We start from the raw sequence: 17,014 nt of genomic DNA, 5'->3' as shown, positions 1-17,014 counted from the left end.
CAGCAGAGTTTTTCAGAGTCTACAAGACATGTGGGATATAATAGATGAGAAACAAAAGCAGATATGAAAATCTAGCTATTCTCCATTAAAGCCATTTGCAAAAATGTTTAAAAAATGCACTCTTGGCCCTGGCTGGCGTAGCTCAGTGGATTGAGCGTGGGCTGCAAACCAAAGTGTCGCATGTTCGATTCCCAGTCAGGGTACATACCTGGGTTGCAGGCCATGACCCCCAGCAACCCCACACTGATGTCTCTCTCTCTCTCTCTCCCCCCTCCCTTCCCTCTCTAAAAAAAAATGCACTCTTATTAAATTTTTGATTTAGAAAATCATAGTTATTTTTCATAATAATATGTAATTTACATTAACAAGTAATGGATTTATTGTCACTTTAAAAGAATTAATATTTTAAAAATTCTCAGGTTTTTAATTTCTGATGATACATATTAATAGATATGCTCTACACACACAAAAGATCATCAGAGTTAAATAATTTTTAATGATATGTAAAGATTCTGAGACCAGAATGTTTGAAAAGCACTGATCTAGATGGGAAATGTGCAACTTAACAGACAATTAAAATACATTATAGTTTCTATGGTAACTAAACTCTGGGCATATGAGAACACTGCAGGAAAGGTGCCTCCAGACTAAGGGAGTCATGGAAGGGAATAACTAACTTGGGCTTTGAAGCATTAGTATAACTTATTCAGACGAAGAAGAATAGGCATTGGGAAGCCATTGAAGGAAGAGAGTGATGAGTCCTAAGCTGCTTTTTAGAGATATATTACTCTAGTATTTGTGTGGTCAACAGGAGGCTATTTAAGCAAACTATGAGAAGACAAAATCTGTTAAAACAAAATATCCAGAGTATGTTGTTTTAAAAGAGCTATGGTTATCCAGAAGCCATGGATATTTACTGAACATTTATAATGGTATTTTACTAGGGGGAACCCCCAAAACCCTGGAATTATCTTCTTGAGGGCAGGCCCCTTGTAGTACAGGCTTCCCCACTAGGTGAGTGTTCTAGGAACCCATCTGTATCAGTGTACCAGCTGGCGTTGTGAGGGACTGTGTTCAGCTTCTGTGAATTTTTTTGAAGACTTTAAGTGCATTTGCCCATTTCGTGATGGGTGATTTACAAGTATACCCACCCACACTGTACTGAGTGTTCAGCAGTTTTTGACCAAAAATGACATGACCCCCATACCCCACCCTCTGTATTCATCCACTGTCACCCTGAGCAACTTTTTTTGTTTTCCTGGATGAAAAAAGTCTTCAAAGGAAAATGTTTTGCTTATGTGGAAGAAGTGAAACAAAAAATGGCAGAAGCCCTAAAAGGCATCAAACTCAATGAGTTCAAATTGTTTGAGCAGTGGAAAAAATGTCTTGATAGGTATATGGCATCAATGGAGAGTACTCTGAAGGTGACTGAAGTTTAAACATGTAAGAAAAAATACAATTTTTTATAAATAAATTACTGTTTTTGGGGGGTCATCCCTCATATATAGTGCCAGGCACTGTAAGATAAACAAAATAATGTACTGCAAGTCCCTTCTCTAAAAGATTTTCCTGCTTTAATTTATGCTCAGGTATGAAAGAATGAAGTGACTTATATTTGGGGGGATAGATATAGAGGAAAATATATTACATGTTTTAAAAATATCACTGAATATGAATTTAGTCAGCTGAATTTCATTTGGGCACAGGTGGCAAACACAAGACCCTCTCCAGCCCTCCACCTTGTTTTATCCAGCCCGGCACCTTGTTTCTACCTGGTGGCAGCGCTGAGCTCTCAGTTAAATGTTAAGGAGTAGTTACATGTATACAGTCCTAAAATTACATTTGGTCCTTTAAAGGCAACGTGAGGCTGATGTGGCCCCCAGGTTAAAATGAGTTTGATACCCTTGATTTAGCGGTATTTGTGACTGTTGGCTGATAATTAATTGGATAGCTGATTCTTTGTGATAATGATTCAAATAGTAGTTTAGTAATAATTTATTAAGAAAATAGTATATTAAGCTGGACTCCTTTAAATCCAGGAGTCCAGGAATAACCTGTTATTCCAGGTTAGAAACTCTGATAGTTTGTAAGTTTTTGACATTTTTTCATTGAATATTTTCCAGTGTTTTTATTATGTAACCTGAAGTTTTTTAATTCTAAAATTTTAATTCTAGATAAAGTAGACTCTATGTACATATGTTTGGCTTGATATAATAAGAAACAGCATTTTCAGTAGTGACTGATAATTATGCTCATTCTTCTTAGAATAGTTGAAAAGTCACTTAGAAGTTGAAAATCCACAGGGATTCTGTCCACCAGGATGAGGCAGGAGACTGCTAGAATCCTAGGTGCCCTCCTTAAGGGCCAGTGCACAAAATCTCATCTGCAGGCACACCCTAGGCTCTGGCAGAGAGATGAGATAGGAGTCATACAGGAAGAGATTAGACTGTATACTTTGGGGGAGAAGGCGGGAGAGACGGCCACTGGTGTCTCTGTACTGAGTCCCTATGCCAAGCTGCTCACTGATGCCATCTTTCCTGGGTTGAGCACTCTTCTCCATACATCAGCTTGGGGAATGCACTAGCCCCACACTTCAGACTCCCTGTAGTCTCACCCCACCAAGCTCGCATCCTGTGTAAGAATCAGCTAGTTGCAGCCAGCCTGTGCTCCCTTGTAGACTTTCTTGGAAGTTTCAGCATACTCACGGTATTAGAGATAAGATACACAGGGAGAGACTGACTGAAGTGGCTTTAGGGTGAGGGACAATTTTCCCATGTGTTCAATAGGCATTGTCCTTCCACCACATCAGCCTGAGGAGGTGTACTATCCATACCCTTACGACTCACTCTAGTCCCACCCTGCCAAGCTGGCATCCTTCAGGGATTCTGCTGGCTGTGGCCAGGCTGGACCTGAGATGCAGTCTTTCTTGGAAAGCCCTCAGGGAAGTCTCAGCAGACTAGGGATGTGAGAGATGTGCACAGGGAGAGACTGAGTTGTGTGGCTTTAGGGCAAGAACTGCTTTTCCTGCATGCCTCAACTGGCGCCACCCTTCCTGTGCAGAGCCCTCCCTTCACATGAACAAATCTTAATCTTTTTTAGCCTGATACACTTTTCTGGCTCCACCCTGACAAATCTCTAAGACCATACTCTGCAACAAAAGTCCTTGGTGTGCCCTCAGACTTTTGCTGAGTAGACTGAGAACCAGCACTGGCACAGAGTTTGAATCTATATCAGCCTAGTGAATACCACTTGCCCCTACTTGGTGACTCAGAACCTACCTCTCACACAACTTATGTACTGCCAGAGGGCCTTTTAATGTCTGAGCCCAGTAGGCAGGTGGAGGTGGATCTTAGGGTACCTGGACCTCTTGCTGACCTGCCCCAGGCTGGTGCTGGTGGAAGCCAGCCTCAGTATACACACCCAGGCCCAGCAGAGCTAGCCACCAACTGTAGATTGCTTTGTAGCTCCTAACTAGTACCCCACAGTGAGTCACATCTCACATGGACCTGCACAAGAGCCCATCCCAAGAGGCCTGAAAATAAACCACCTGATGGCTGGCTTTAGACCATATCCAAGATGACCTGATTAGCTCCACAGGTGGCACACCCAAAGGGAGATCTTGGCAGACATGCTGGGTGGAATTCTGCTTTGTGGGGTCAGCCCCCACATATCAGCTCATACACTCTAGTTGGTATTAATCCTCACAGCCAGCCAGCCAATGGATGGCCAACAGCAATCAAGACTAAACTACAACAGGAAGGCTCACATAACCCACACAAAGGACATTGCTGGAGCACCCAGCTGAGGTGATTAGGGAGACTGCACCACTGAGACCCACAGGATACCTACTACATATGACCATCTTACAAAGACTTGGAGACATAGCAGATCTAGCCAACACCCAGAAACAAATACAGAGAGTCAGCCAAAATGGGGAGACAAAGAAACATGCCTCAAATGAAAGAGCAGGAGAAATTCTTAGAAAAAGTACCAAATGAAATGGAGGCAGGTGATTGCCAGATATGGAGTTCAAAATTATGGTCATAAGGATGCTCAGGAACTTAGGACTTCCAAAGAGATGGCAAGTATTAAAAGGATATAGAAATCATTAAAAAGAACCAGTCAGCAATGAAGAATATACTAGAAGGAATCAACAATAGTATAGGTAAATCAGAGGATCAAGTCAGCAATTGGGAAGTCCCAAAGAGGCCCATCTGAAAACACATCCTAATTAAAATGGCACAGGTTAAAGACAAAGAATCTTAAAAGCAGCAAGAGAAATACAGTTAGTTGCCTACAAGGGAGCTCCCATAAGACTATTAAGTAATTTCTCAATAGAAACATCTCAGACCAGAATGAATTGCACAAAGTATTCAAAGTGTTGAAAAGCCAGGGACCTTACAACCAAGATGACTCTACTCAACAAGGCTATCATTTAAAATTGAAGGAGAAATAAAGAGCTCCCAGACAAGAAAAAATTAAAGACATTCATTACCTTAAACTAGAGTTACAAGAAATGTTAAAGGGACTTCTTTAAGAAGAAGAAATTTTAAAAAGAGGAACATAAATATGTAAAATATGTATAGTAAAATGGCAATTAATATGTATGTCAATAATCACTTTCAGTATAAATGGATTCAATGCTCCAATCAACAAAATATATATTATATATGTTGTCTATAAGAAACCCACCTCAGAACAAAAGACAGATATTGACTAAAAGTAAAGGATGGAAAAACATATTTCATGCAAATGGAAATGAAGAAAATCTAGGGTAGCAATATTTATAGCAGTCAAAATAGACTTTAAAACAAAGGCTATAATAAGCTACAAAGAAGGACATTACATAATGATAAAGGGATCTAGGGAACAAGATATAACCCTTGTAAACATCTATGTGCCCAATACAGGAACACCTGAATATATAAAGAGAATTCAGATGGACCTAAATGACAAGATTATAATGCAGTCATAGTAGGGGATTTTAATCCCCCAGTGACATGGATAGATCTTCCAGACAGAAAATCTGCAGCCTTGTATGACATAATAAACCAGACTGATTGAATTGTTTTCAAAGAATTTAACCTTAAAGCAGTGGAATATACATTCTTTTCAAGTGCACATGGAACATTTTCTAGGACAGAGCACATGTTAGGACAGAAAATAAATTTAGGAAGATTGAAATCTTATTGGTCATTTTCTCTGACCACAATGGTATGAAACTAGGTATCAGTTACCAAAAAGTAACTGACAAACACACAAACACATGAAGATTGAGTAACATGTTCCTAAACAATGAATGGATTAACAGTGAAATCCAGGAAGAAATCAAAAGATACCTTGAGACAAATGAAAATGAGAACACAATAACCTCAAATCTATGGGTCATGATGAAAGCAGGCCTAAGAAGGAACTCATTGCATTAGAGACCAGGCCTAAGAGGGAACTTAGTGCATTGGAAACCCACCTTAAGACACAAGAAAAATCCCTAATAATCCATCTAACTTTACATCTAGGGGAACTAGAAAAAGGACAACATAGAGCCCAAGGAAGGAAGGAGATAATAAATATTAAAGCAGAAGTAAGTAAAGGGTTTTAAAAATACAAAATATCGATGAAATCAAAAAATGGTTCTTTGAAAATATAAACAATATTGATAAACCTTTGAACAGACTTATGAAGAAAAAAGAGAGGACCCAAATGAAGAAAATCAGAAATGAAAGAGAAACCAACACCTTCGGTGGTAGCAACCAACACCTTAGAAACACAAAGGATTATAAGAAAATATTACCAACAACTATGCTAAATAATTGGACAATCTGGAAGAAATTGTTGAATTCCTAGAAACATAAAATCTTCCAAGACTGAATCAAAAAGAAATAGAAAATCTGAATAGACCAATTAAAACCAACAAAATCGAAGCAGTAATAAAAAAGACATCCAACAAACAAAAAGCCCTGGGCCAAATGGCTTCACAAGTGACTTTTACTAAGGATTCAAAGAACTAACACCTGTCCTCAAACTATTCAAAAAAAACTCAAGATGAAGGAAGTCTTCTAACCTCATTTCACAAGGTCAGTGTTGTCTTAATCTCAAAACCAGATAAAGACTTTACAAAGAAAGAAAACTATAGGCTAATTTCTCTGATGAGCAGAAGCAAAATATTAGTAAACTGAATTCAGCAATACATTAAAAAGATTATACACCATGATCAAGTGGGATTTATTCTTGGGATGCAAGGTTGGTACAGTATTTGCAAACCAATTAACATGATACACCAGCTACACAAAATGAAGGATAAAAATCATATGCTTATATCAATAGATACACAAAAACATTTAACAAAATCCAGCACTTATTTATGGTAAAACCTTTCAGCAAATACAGAGAACATATAAGGGAACATACCTCACCATAAAAACATCATATATGAAACCAACACCTAACATACTTAATGGGGGAAAACTAAACATGTTTCCCTTAAGATAAGGAACAAGATGGGGATGTTCACTTTTATCAGTCTTGTTCAACATAGTTCTCTAAGTCCTAGCCACAGCATTCAGGTAAGAAGAAATAAAAGACATCCTGATTAGATAGGAAGAAGTAAAATTGTCATTATATGCAGATGATATGACACTATGTACAGATAACCCTAAAGTTTCCACCTAAAAACTACTAAAAGTGATAAATGAATTCAATAAAGTAATAATACAAAACAAGTATTCAGAAATCAGTTGTGTTTTTATGTACTGCTAATATCAAAAAGGGTAACTAAGAAAAAAAGTGTCACCTGCAATTATATCCAAAAATACCTGGGAATAGATTTAACCAAGGAGGTAAAAGACCCATACTCAGAAAATTATAAGACATTCAAAAAAGATACTGAAGAAGATACAAATAAATGGAAGCATATACTGTGCTCATGGGTAGGAAGAATTAATATCATTAAAATATCCTTATTACCCAAAAAGAATATGTAGATTTAATGCAATTCCTATCATAGTACCCATGGCATTTTTTCACAGAATTAGAACAAATAATCCAACATTTATATGGAATTATAAAAGATTTTGAATAGGTACAGCAATCTTGAGAAAGAAAAACTGTTGGAGGTATCATGCCACCTGATACCAAACTACTGTAAGGCTGTAGTAACTAAAAGAGCATGGTACTATCAAAAACAAACACAAAGATCAATGAAACAGAATAGAGAGCCCAGAAATTAATACATATGTTCAGTTAATAGATAATAAAAGAGGCAACATACAATGAGGTAAAGACAGTCTGTTCAATAAACGGTGTTGGGAAAATAGGCCAGATACATGAAAAAAAATGAAACTAGACCACCTTCTTACACCATATACAAGAAAAAACTCAAAATGGATTAAAGACTTAATTGTAAGATTCAAAATAATAAAACTTGTAGAAGAAAATACAGGCAGTAAATTGCTATTTCTCTTAGAAATATTTTTTGTTTATATGACTTTTTGGGCAAGGGAAACAACAAAAATAAAATGTTTTCACACAGCAAAAGAAACCATCAACAAAATGGAAAGAGCCTAATGAATAAGAAAAGATATTCACCAATGATACATCTGATTAGGGGGTAATATACAAAATTAATAAGGAACTCATACAACTCAACCCTTAAAAAAAAAACTAACCCAATTAAAAACTGGATAAAAGACCTGACTAGACTCCTCTTCAAAGAGGCCAGTAGACATATGCAAAGATGCTCAATGTCACTAATCATCAGAGAAGTGCACCTAATACTTGTCAGGCTGTCATTAATAAATCAACAAACAACAAGTATAGATGAGGATGAGGAGAAATGGAAACCTTCATGCAATGTGGATTGGTGCAGCCACTATGGAAAAGAGTATGGAATCTCTTCCAAAAATTAAAAATAGAATTTCCTTAGGACACAGCAATTCCACTTCTGGGTATATATCCACAGAAACCCCAAACAGTAATTCAGAAAAATATATGCACCCTTATATTCATTGCAGCATTACTTACAATAGCCAAGATGTGGAAGCACTCTAAGTGCTTCTCAATAGACAAGTGGATAAAAACGTGGTAGTACACCTTTAACTGGAACCTAATTAACAAAAGAAAAAAGCAAGCAAAATATAACCAGAGACACTGAAATTAAGAACAATCTGACAGTAAACAGAGGGGAGGTGGGAAGAGATAATCGGAGAAAGGACTTTCAGGAACAATTACAAAGGACACATGCACAAAACCAAGGGGAGGATGGAAGCAAGGGGGGAAGGTGGGTTTGGCTGGGGTGGGGGGAAAATGCAGACAACTGTAATTGAACAACAATAAAATAATTTAAAAAATAATAATAAATTTTAGTAACTAAAAAAATGGTGGTACATATATTACAATGAATATTAGTCATAAAAAAAGTGAAATTTTACCTTTGTGATGATATGGATAGACTAGGGAGTATTGTGCTAAGTGAAGTAAGTCAGAGAAAGACAAGTTTCATATTATTTATATGTAGAAGTTAAAGAGCAAAATAAACAAAATAGAAACAAACTGGATCAAAACATTCTTCATATTGATGATTCTGTCTCTGTTCTTGTTTGCTGTTTGTTATGTAGATTCATTTGTTGATAGATAAGTATTTATTGCTATTTTATTGTTCATAGTTTTGATGTTCTTTTTCTTAAATAAGTCCCTTTAACATTGCATATAATAATGGTTTGGTGATGATGAACTCCTTTAGTTTCCTCTTGTCTGGGAAGCTCTTTATCTGCCCTTCAATTCTAAATGATGGTTTTGCTGGTTAGAGCAATCTTAGCTACTATAGGTCCCTGCTTTTCATGACTTTGAATATTTCTTGCCAATCCCTTCTAGCCTGCAAAATTTCTTTTGAGAAATCATCTGACAGTATTAGGGAATTCCCCTGCAGGCAACTTTCTGATTTTCTCTTGCTGCATTTATGAGTCTCTCTTTATCTTTAACCTTTGGTGTTTTAATTATGATGTGTCTTGGAGTGGGTTTCTCTGCATCCATCTTGTTTGGGACTCTGTGCTTCCTGGATATGCTTGTGTATTTCCCTCAGCAGCTTAGAGAAGTTTTCTTTCATTATATTTTTTCAAACAGATTTCCAATTTCTTGCTCCCTCTTGTCTTCTGGCACCTCTATTATGTGAAGCTTGAGTTGCTTAAAGTTGTCCCAGAGGCTGTTTACACTGTCCTCATTTGTTTTGGATTCTTTTTTCTTCTTGTTCTGATTGGTTGTGTTTTGCTTCCTTATGTTCCAAATCATTTATTTGCTTCTTGCCTTCATCTATTCTACTGTTGTTTCCCTATAAATTGTTCTTTATTTCAATTAGTGTATCCTTCATTTCTGACTAGATATTTTTATGCTGTTCCTCACAAAGGTCCTTGAGCAGTTTTTTGAACTTTGCATCTGATGAATTGCTTATCTTCATTTTGTTTAGCTCTTTTTCTGGAGTTTTGGTCTGTTCTTCCATTTGGGCCACGTTTCTGTCTCCTCACGTTGGCAACCTCCCAAGGAATTTTTTTTTTTTTAACACATTAGGTAGAGCTGCTTTGACGCTTTGTCTTAGTAGTGTGGCCTAATGTAGTAGATGCCCTGTAGGATCCAATGGCACAACCTTCCCCATTACCCAAGCTGGGTACTCAGGATGTGTCCTTCATGTAGGCTGAGTACATCATCCTCTTGTAGTTGAGCCTTGACTGCTGCTGGCAAGTTAGTGGGAGGGGTTTACCCAGGCCAGTGGGCTGCAAGGGCTGTCTGTGACCACTGACCACCTATCTCTGCCCTCTATGGAGGATCAGTTGTGCAGAGGCAGGGTGGTGGTGCTCCAGTGTGGTCTATAGCTGTCCACTGGGTGGACAGGCTCTGGGGTTTCCTAGGTGATACAGGCCAAGGTCAGCTTCTACTTGTGTTTTGCCTGGGGCTACCCTGCATGATCTATAAAGCAATCTGATATGGCTGCTACTTGTTCTGGACTTGGAGATTCCTAGGTGAAGTCAAACTGTGCATCAGGTTGGATGCCTCTGGTGCCGGGCCTGGGGCCAATTAAAAAAAATAATAATAAAAACAAACTCATAGATACAAGCTCATAGATGATTGCAGATGGCAGAGAGTTTGGGGCAGGGGCTGGGTGAAAAAGTGAAGAGATTAAGAATTACAAATTGGTAGTCCCAGAATAGTCCAGGCTATGTAAAGTATAGCATAAGAAATATAGTCAGTAATACTGTAATAACTATGTATAATACCAGGTGGGTACCTGAAATATTTGATCACTTTATAAAAGTATATGATTGCCTAACCACTATGCTGCACACCTGAAACTAATTCAAAATAATATTGAATGTAAATTGTAATTGAAAAATAAAAAAATTATTTTAAAGAAAATTAAAGGGTTTGAGGAACTCATGATTTTAGTGGAACTCACAAAAAAAATAAAGGAATAAAACAGCAGAGTCTTTTATGCCTCTTCCTGAGGAATATACATTCATTTTCTTACAGAAAAAAAAAATGGTTTATTGGATTACAGTCATGTAATAGATTATGTGAATTCTTCTACCTCCTTTTTTAAAAAAAATTCTCACCCAAGGATATTTTTTAACTGATTGTTTTGAGAGAGAGAGAGAGAATGAGAGAGAGAAACATCAATGTGAGAGAGAAACCAATTCATTGTCTCACATACATACCCCAACCTGGGATCGAGCCTGCAGCCTAGGTATGTGCCCTGACTAGGAATTGAATCTGCAACCTTTTGGTGTATTGGGTGATGGGCCAACTGAATGAGTCACCCAGCCAGGGCCTCTGCCTCCATTTTTAATAGCTATCTGTTCATGTGCCTGGTTCTGCCACCATCCAGAGGTCAGAAGAACTGCTTTATTTATATCACTGAACTTGTCACCAAATATATGATTGATGCTTAGTAATGTTAATTGAATGAAAGAATAATGGATTTTTTCCTCTTACTGTGTGTAGGAGTTGGAGGAGCTTTAGAGAATGATGATCCTTCCAAAATGGTTATGGTATTGGCAGCTACTAATTTCCCATGGGATATTGACGAAGCTCTTCGAAGGAGATTAGAAAAAAGGATTTATATACCTCTCCCAACAGGTATGATGCATTCCCTTTACAATATCTTGATTTTTTTTCTTCTTGTTACCCTTTTCCCCCCTCTTAATTATTTATTCCATGGCATTCTGGTTAAAGAAGTTTATAACATCACAAAACCAATTTGTAGTAGATGAGAGAACAGAAGCCAGGGTACTCTAAGTTCTTTACGTTCAGAGCAGTGTTCATGTTAATAAATTAGGTAGGACATCTAAGGTTTTTTTTTTTAAGATTTTTAAAAAAGATTTTATTTATTTATTTTTAGAGAGGGGAGGGAGAAAGAGAGAGAGAGAGAAACATCAGTGTGCTGTTGCTGGGGGCCTTGGCCTGCAACCCAGGCATGTGCCCTGACTGGAAATCGAACCTGCAATGCTTTGGTTTCCAGCCCGCGCTCGATCCACTGAACTACACCAGCCAGGAGACATCTAAGTTTTTTAATTTTAGTCTTGAGTCTTTATTAAACCTTAAGTGTTTAAAAATAAAGTTTTCTTGAGATCCTTTTCAAAATATGCTGCTTGAAAAGTATTTTCTCTTATTGATGAATATAGAAATTGTCGTAAGTGAATTTTTCTTTTTATATTGAGATATACAGGGAAACATATAAATCTTAGTGTATAATTTGATGAGTTTTAACAAATGAATACTCCTGTTTAATTAGTATCCTACTCAAGATGTAGGACATTTCTGTTACCCCAGAAAGTTTTTGTGTGCCTCCTACCAATTACTATAAACCCTCCTTTACTTTCCTGATTTTTATCACCATGGGTTAATTTTACCTATTACTAAATTCCATATAAATGGAATCTGACATATGTACTTGTCTGTCCACTTTCACTCAACATAATGTTCTTTAGATTTATCCATGTGGTTACATGTATCAGCAGTTTATCCATGATATCATACTATATTTTGTTTATTCTCTTTTTGGTGGACATTTGCATTTTTTTTCCTAGGCTTTGGCTATTATGAATGAAGCTATAAATATTCTGTACAAATCTTTTTATTTGTGCATGTTTTCAGTTCTTTTGGGGACTGTAGATAAGAATAGAATAGGTGGATTGTAGTGTAGGTGTATGTTTAACTTTGTAACACCCAAACTGTTTTCCTAAGTGTTTGTACCATTTCATATTTTCCTCATCAATAAATGAGACTGTGGCTTCAAGATAGTCAGATTTCACACATGGTAGCTCAGGGCTCCAGGTGTGATTGTTCCCCTAGCAAAGGAGCAAGGTGCATTATTACCTAGCCTTCCTCTAGGCTGAGGTATTTATAAGCCCAGCCATTTTCAGGAGGAGGGGAATTTGACTTCCTTTAAGTGGGGGAGTGGCAAGGCCCCCTTGTAGGAGCATGTGTGGGATAAGAGAAACTCTAGCAGTCATCTTGATAAATTCAGTCTTCCATGGTCAATGAAAGGCAGGAAGTCAAGTAACCGGACAGGTGGAGCTTGGCCTTACCTTAAGTCTCTTCTTAGTTCTTGCATCTAAATATGGCAGTATCTACCTGGTCAGCCTAATGGACTCCTTTCTCTAGACCCCTTTTTTTGATTCTGTTTTGCTTTTAGACTAACCTCTATAACTACCAAGGCATCATCAAGTCTCATATTTCCTGTCACATGGGAGTCAGAGTTTTCTTTTGTTTTTTTTTTTTTCCTGCAAGTTCACATCTTTACTCTCCTGCTTGTGTCATTTGCCTTTTGTAGTGTTCTGTTGTACTTTTCTACTGACCTTTTTTCACTCTGGTATATGTTTGCTTCTTTCTACTTCCGTTATTTATGATGCTCCCATTCCCTAGATTTTTTTTCTTCCCTTCCATTTAAGTTTTATTATTTTTCAAAGTCAACATTAAACTTTTGATTCTAAGGTTTTCTTTGCCCTGGCCTGTCCCCTGTGTGGACTCCATGTCCCTGGGTGCTTCATCCATGTTAATTGTCTCCCAGATGTTGCTTTTAGAAGGAATCTGGGTTTTCTTAGTCTCCCTATACTCCTGTTTGTTGACTGATTAATGGTGGTGGCGATGGGACTACAGACATTTGCTGAATGTTGACTCTGGGCCAGGATTTCAGTGTATTAGCTCATTTAACTCCAACAGTTTTATGAGGTAGATTCTGTTCTTGTCTTTATTTTACTATGAGGAAACTAAAGCACTGAGAGTTAAACATCCTGCCCAGGGCAGCAGAACAGGGACATGAGTACAGTCTGGCCCCAGTGCACCATCATCCACTTCACTGAGCTGCCTGGAGTACATAAGGAAAATTGTTATCACAGTGTTTGTTTACATCTAGAATGTGTGTTAACTTGGCTTTGTAGAAGTGGCAGATCTTTATACTATTAGCACATTAACCCCTCATTATATCCTTTCACAAGGCTATTACATATCATTAATTCAGTTTATAAAACTGAAGTTGAAGTATAAAAACTGAGTTGATAAATCCTAGTTAGAACCTTTTAACAAATCACTGATACAACCAGTACTAAAAGTTAATTTTTCCCAAATCACAGTTATTAGGGAAAAGGAGGATGCTTCCATCTAGGCCTTAGACCACCAGGCTGTCACTTATGAACAGGTTTCTGCTACAAAGTTCATTTAAGTTATCTGTGTAGAACTTCCTTTGGGGGAGAGTACATTGCATTAAACTTGGTGTTGAAGTTCTGATGGCAGGTGATAGTAAAACATTTGCTTTACAAATACAGTGGCTTTCTAACATTGGTACTAAATGAACAAATTGATAATCGCTCACTAAGTCAACTGCTCTGTGTAGGGCACAATGAAATGAGTTCTCAATTCAGAGCTCCTATGGGGTGTTAGGAGTACAGCTTTCTTCTGTAGCAGGGGACTCTGGTGCTTCCTCCCCTTCCCTCTTTCTTCCCACACCTCTGCTGACCACCTGAGTAGAGGAGTTCTTTGGTCCTATACCTGCCACGTACCATGGTGAGCTGCAAGGAGGGCTCATTGGCAAGGGATGGCCAAAGATAGGGAGCTCCCAAGATCAAGGAATTCTAGAAATAAAGGTTTGTTAGTCACACCTTTTCTTTTTGGTCACTCCAGACAATACCTGGTTGTTTCTCATTCCACTGTGGCTGCTCTTTGCTTTGCTTTGTCTTACTTTATATGCTCACCCATGCGTGTGTGCGTGGGTGTGTGCGTGTGTGAAATATTACTCAGATACAGAAACACAGATTAAAATACTTAATTTATACAATATTTGGCAAAGCAAACAATCATATAACCACCTCCTAGGACAAGAAATGGAGCATTGTCAGAACTCAGAATCTCCCCAGTATGTTCCTTCCCTAGCACAACTCTCTTCCTGCCCCCAGCAGTAATCACTGCTATTCTTTTTATGGAAATAATTTATTGTTTTTCCTTATAATTTTATCACCTAATAATGTATCCCCAAACATATTTTTACCTCCTGTGGAACTTGACATAAATAAAATCACAATAATTGTGTTTATTTGTATCTTGCTGCTTTTGCTTAGTATATTTTTCAGATTCATCCATGTTGTGACATATAGATGCAGATTATATTTTTCCTGTGTGGTATTCTATTGCATTAGTAGTCTTCTGAGACCATCCTAACAAAGTACCACAGACTGGGGGCTTATATAACAGATGATTATTTTCTCACAGTTCTTGAGGCTAGAGTCCAAGATCAAGGTGTCAGCAGAATTGGTTTCATTCTTGGGCCTCTTTTTTTGGCTTATAGATGGCTGTTTTTCCCATTGTCTTCATGTGGTCTTCCCCTAATATATGTGTCCAAATCTTCTCTTATGAAAACAGATATGAGTGGATTAGGGCCCACCCATATGACTTCATTTTATCTTTAATCACCTCTTTTAAAGGCATCATCTCCAAATACAGTCACATTCTGAGGTGCTAGAGGTTAGGACTTCAACACAGGAATTTGGGGGGAGGATACACTTCAGCCCACAACAACCATTATGTCATTATACCACAGTTATACATCATATTACTTGATGGGCATTTTGATTGTTTTAAGTTTTATGCTGTTATGAACAATGCAGCTCTGAACATTCTTATGCTGCATAGTAGTGCAGATGCCTAAGCTTCTCTGGGCCAGGGCGGAACATTCCCTTCTGGGAGTGAAACAGTAGGTTGTGTTGCATCTCTGGAGCATCAGGAGGTAATCCAGTCTGTCTTCCTGAGTGGTTACTCCAGCTTCCACCCCCGCCAGCACTGTGTGAGAATTCTTGTGGTTTCATATTTTGCCAGCACATGGTATTGGCAGACTTTTAAATTTATACCAGTGTCTTGGTATAAATTATTGTGGCTTAGTTTATATTTCTTTTATTATTAAAGAATTAAATATCTTTTATTTATTGGCCATTGGATTTTGTAGTGAATTTTGTGTGTTTTTACTGTGTTATAGTGTCTTTTGATAAATAGGAATGCTAATTTTAATGTGATTAGGTTATCAATCTTTTCCTTTGTAGTCTGTTTTTTGAATATGTGTCTTAAGAATCCCTCTGTGAGGTCATTAAGATGTCTTCCTGTTTTACCTTCTAAAATGCTTATAATTTTGCATCTTAATGTTTAGATTAGTAATATATCTGGCACTGATTTTTTTATGTACATGTGAGATAGGACCCAGCTTCATTTTTGCTTGTGGATAGTCAGTTGTTCTGGTGTGATTTATTGAGAAGACACTCCCTCCCCAACTGCCTGCACCACCTAGTCCTAAATCAGATGTGCACAGTAAATGCTCTGACATGCCATGCTTTCAGGCACCTATTTTATGTCATTGATCTGGTTGTCTCTGCAAGAGTATCACACAGACACAAATTTTACTGTTTTTGACAGGGCAGTTTCGCCCATTTTGCTGCTGTTCTTCTAGTGTCTTGGTTGTTCTTGGTTCTCTTCATTTCCATAAATTTTAGTAGGTTCCACAAACGGGCGTGTTTGGGTCTTTATTGGAATGCCTTGGCTCTGTGAGATCACTTGAGGGAGAATTGTCAGTGTTATGAAAGACAAAGAAAGAATAAACACTGTGGAACTGTTTTAGATTAAAGAAAAGTAAAGAGATATGATGACTAAATGCAAAAGTTATGGGTTTTAAGAAAGTTATAAAGGTCTGGGACAAATGGGGACATTTTAATCTGGATTGTGTATTAGGTGATACTAATGTTACCAGAGTTAAATTTCCTGAGGAGTGTGATAATTGCATTGATACTTCTGTTGTTAGTATGTGCTAAATTTAAGATGAAGTGTTGAATATCTATAGCTAGCTCTTAATTCAAAAAAGGGTGGAGAGGAAAGGAAAGAAGGGAGTGGTAATGGCAAAATGGTGACAATTGATGAATCTACATGAAAATTAAATAGCTGTTTATTGAGTTTTTTTACTTACAGATTTAAAAATTTTCAAAGTAAACATTGGGGAAAATTAGATTTCATTTTATATGTCAGGAAGTGGGAGAGAGCCAGCTCCAGGCTAATTATGCATTATTTTAGTGTGCTGTATTAAGCAGATTTGCCACTTAAACTGATGGTAAAACAGCAAGCATGATTGCTTATTTAAAAAGTTATGTGGTTTTTTTTTGAGCTTTCTCAATCCACATTTCAGACATACTGGAACAGCAATGTCTGTGGGCTGGTTCTCCAGGTAAAACATACATTAATAAGCATTTTGTGCCAATTACAGCTTTCCAGAAAAAGAAAATTGGATTTAAAAAAAAATTACTGGCTAGAGTTGTTAACTCTTTTCCTGTATCATACTAAAGAGGTAAGCAAAGTAATTCATAGGAGTTAATCAATGCAGTCTAGTTTTATAAAACCTTTTTTTACTAAAAGCATTTCCGGTGCTTGAATACTAATGTTTTTATTTTTTATAAAAAGATCTCAGACTCATTGTTCTCATAGCAAGTATCTTCACAATTTT

General features: G+C 37.4%; 1 protein-coding gene across 4 annotated transcripts in view; it reads left to right on the top strand.

Annotated features, from left to right (window-relative positions):
* The window catches only part of KATNAL1 (katanin catalytic subunit A1 like 1), a 117,103-nt gene that overhangs the window by 97,035 nt on the left and 3,054 nt on the right, over positions 1-17,014 (top strand). For all 4 annotated transcript variants that reach the window (XM_028532382.2, XM_036018364.1, XM_036018365.1 and 1 more), the window contains exon 9: positions 10,987-11,121. In XM_028532382.2, the coding sequence (XP_028388183.1) occupies positions 10,987-11,121 (135 nt within the window). The remainder of the gene's footprint in view (positions 1-10,986; positions 11,122-17,014) is intronic.

This window comes from Phyllostomus discolor, chromosome 2 (genome assembly GCF_004126475.2).
Source record: "Phyllostomus discolor isolate MPI-MPIP mPhyDis1 chromosome 2, mPhyDis1.pri.v3, whole genome shotgun sequence".
Classification (NCBI taxonomy): domain Eukaryota; kingdom Metazoa; phylum Chordata; class Mammalia; order Chiroptera; family Phyllostomidae; genus Phyllostomus; species Phyllostomus discolor.
Note: the sequence above shows the minus strand (reverse complement) of the source record. Positions and strands in the feature narration are given on the sequence as shown.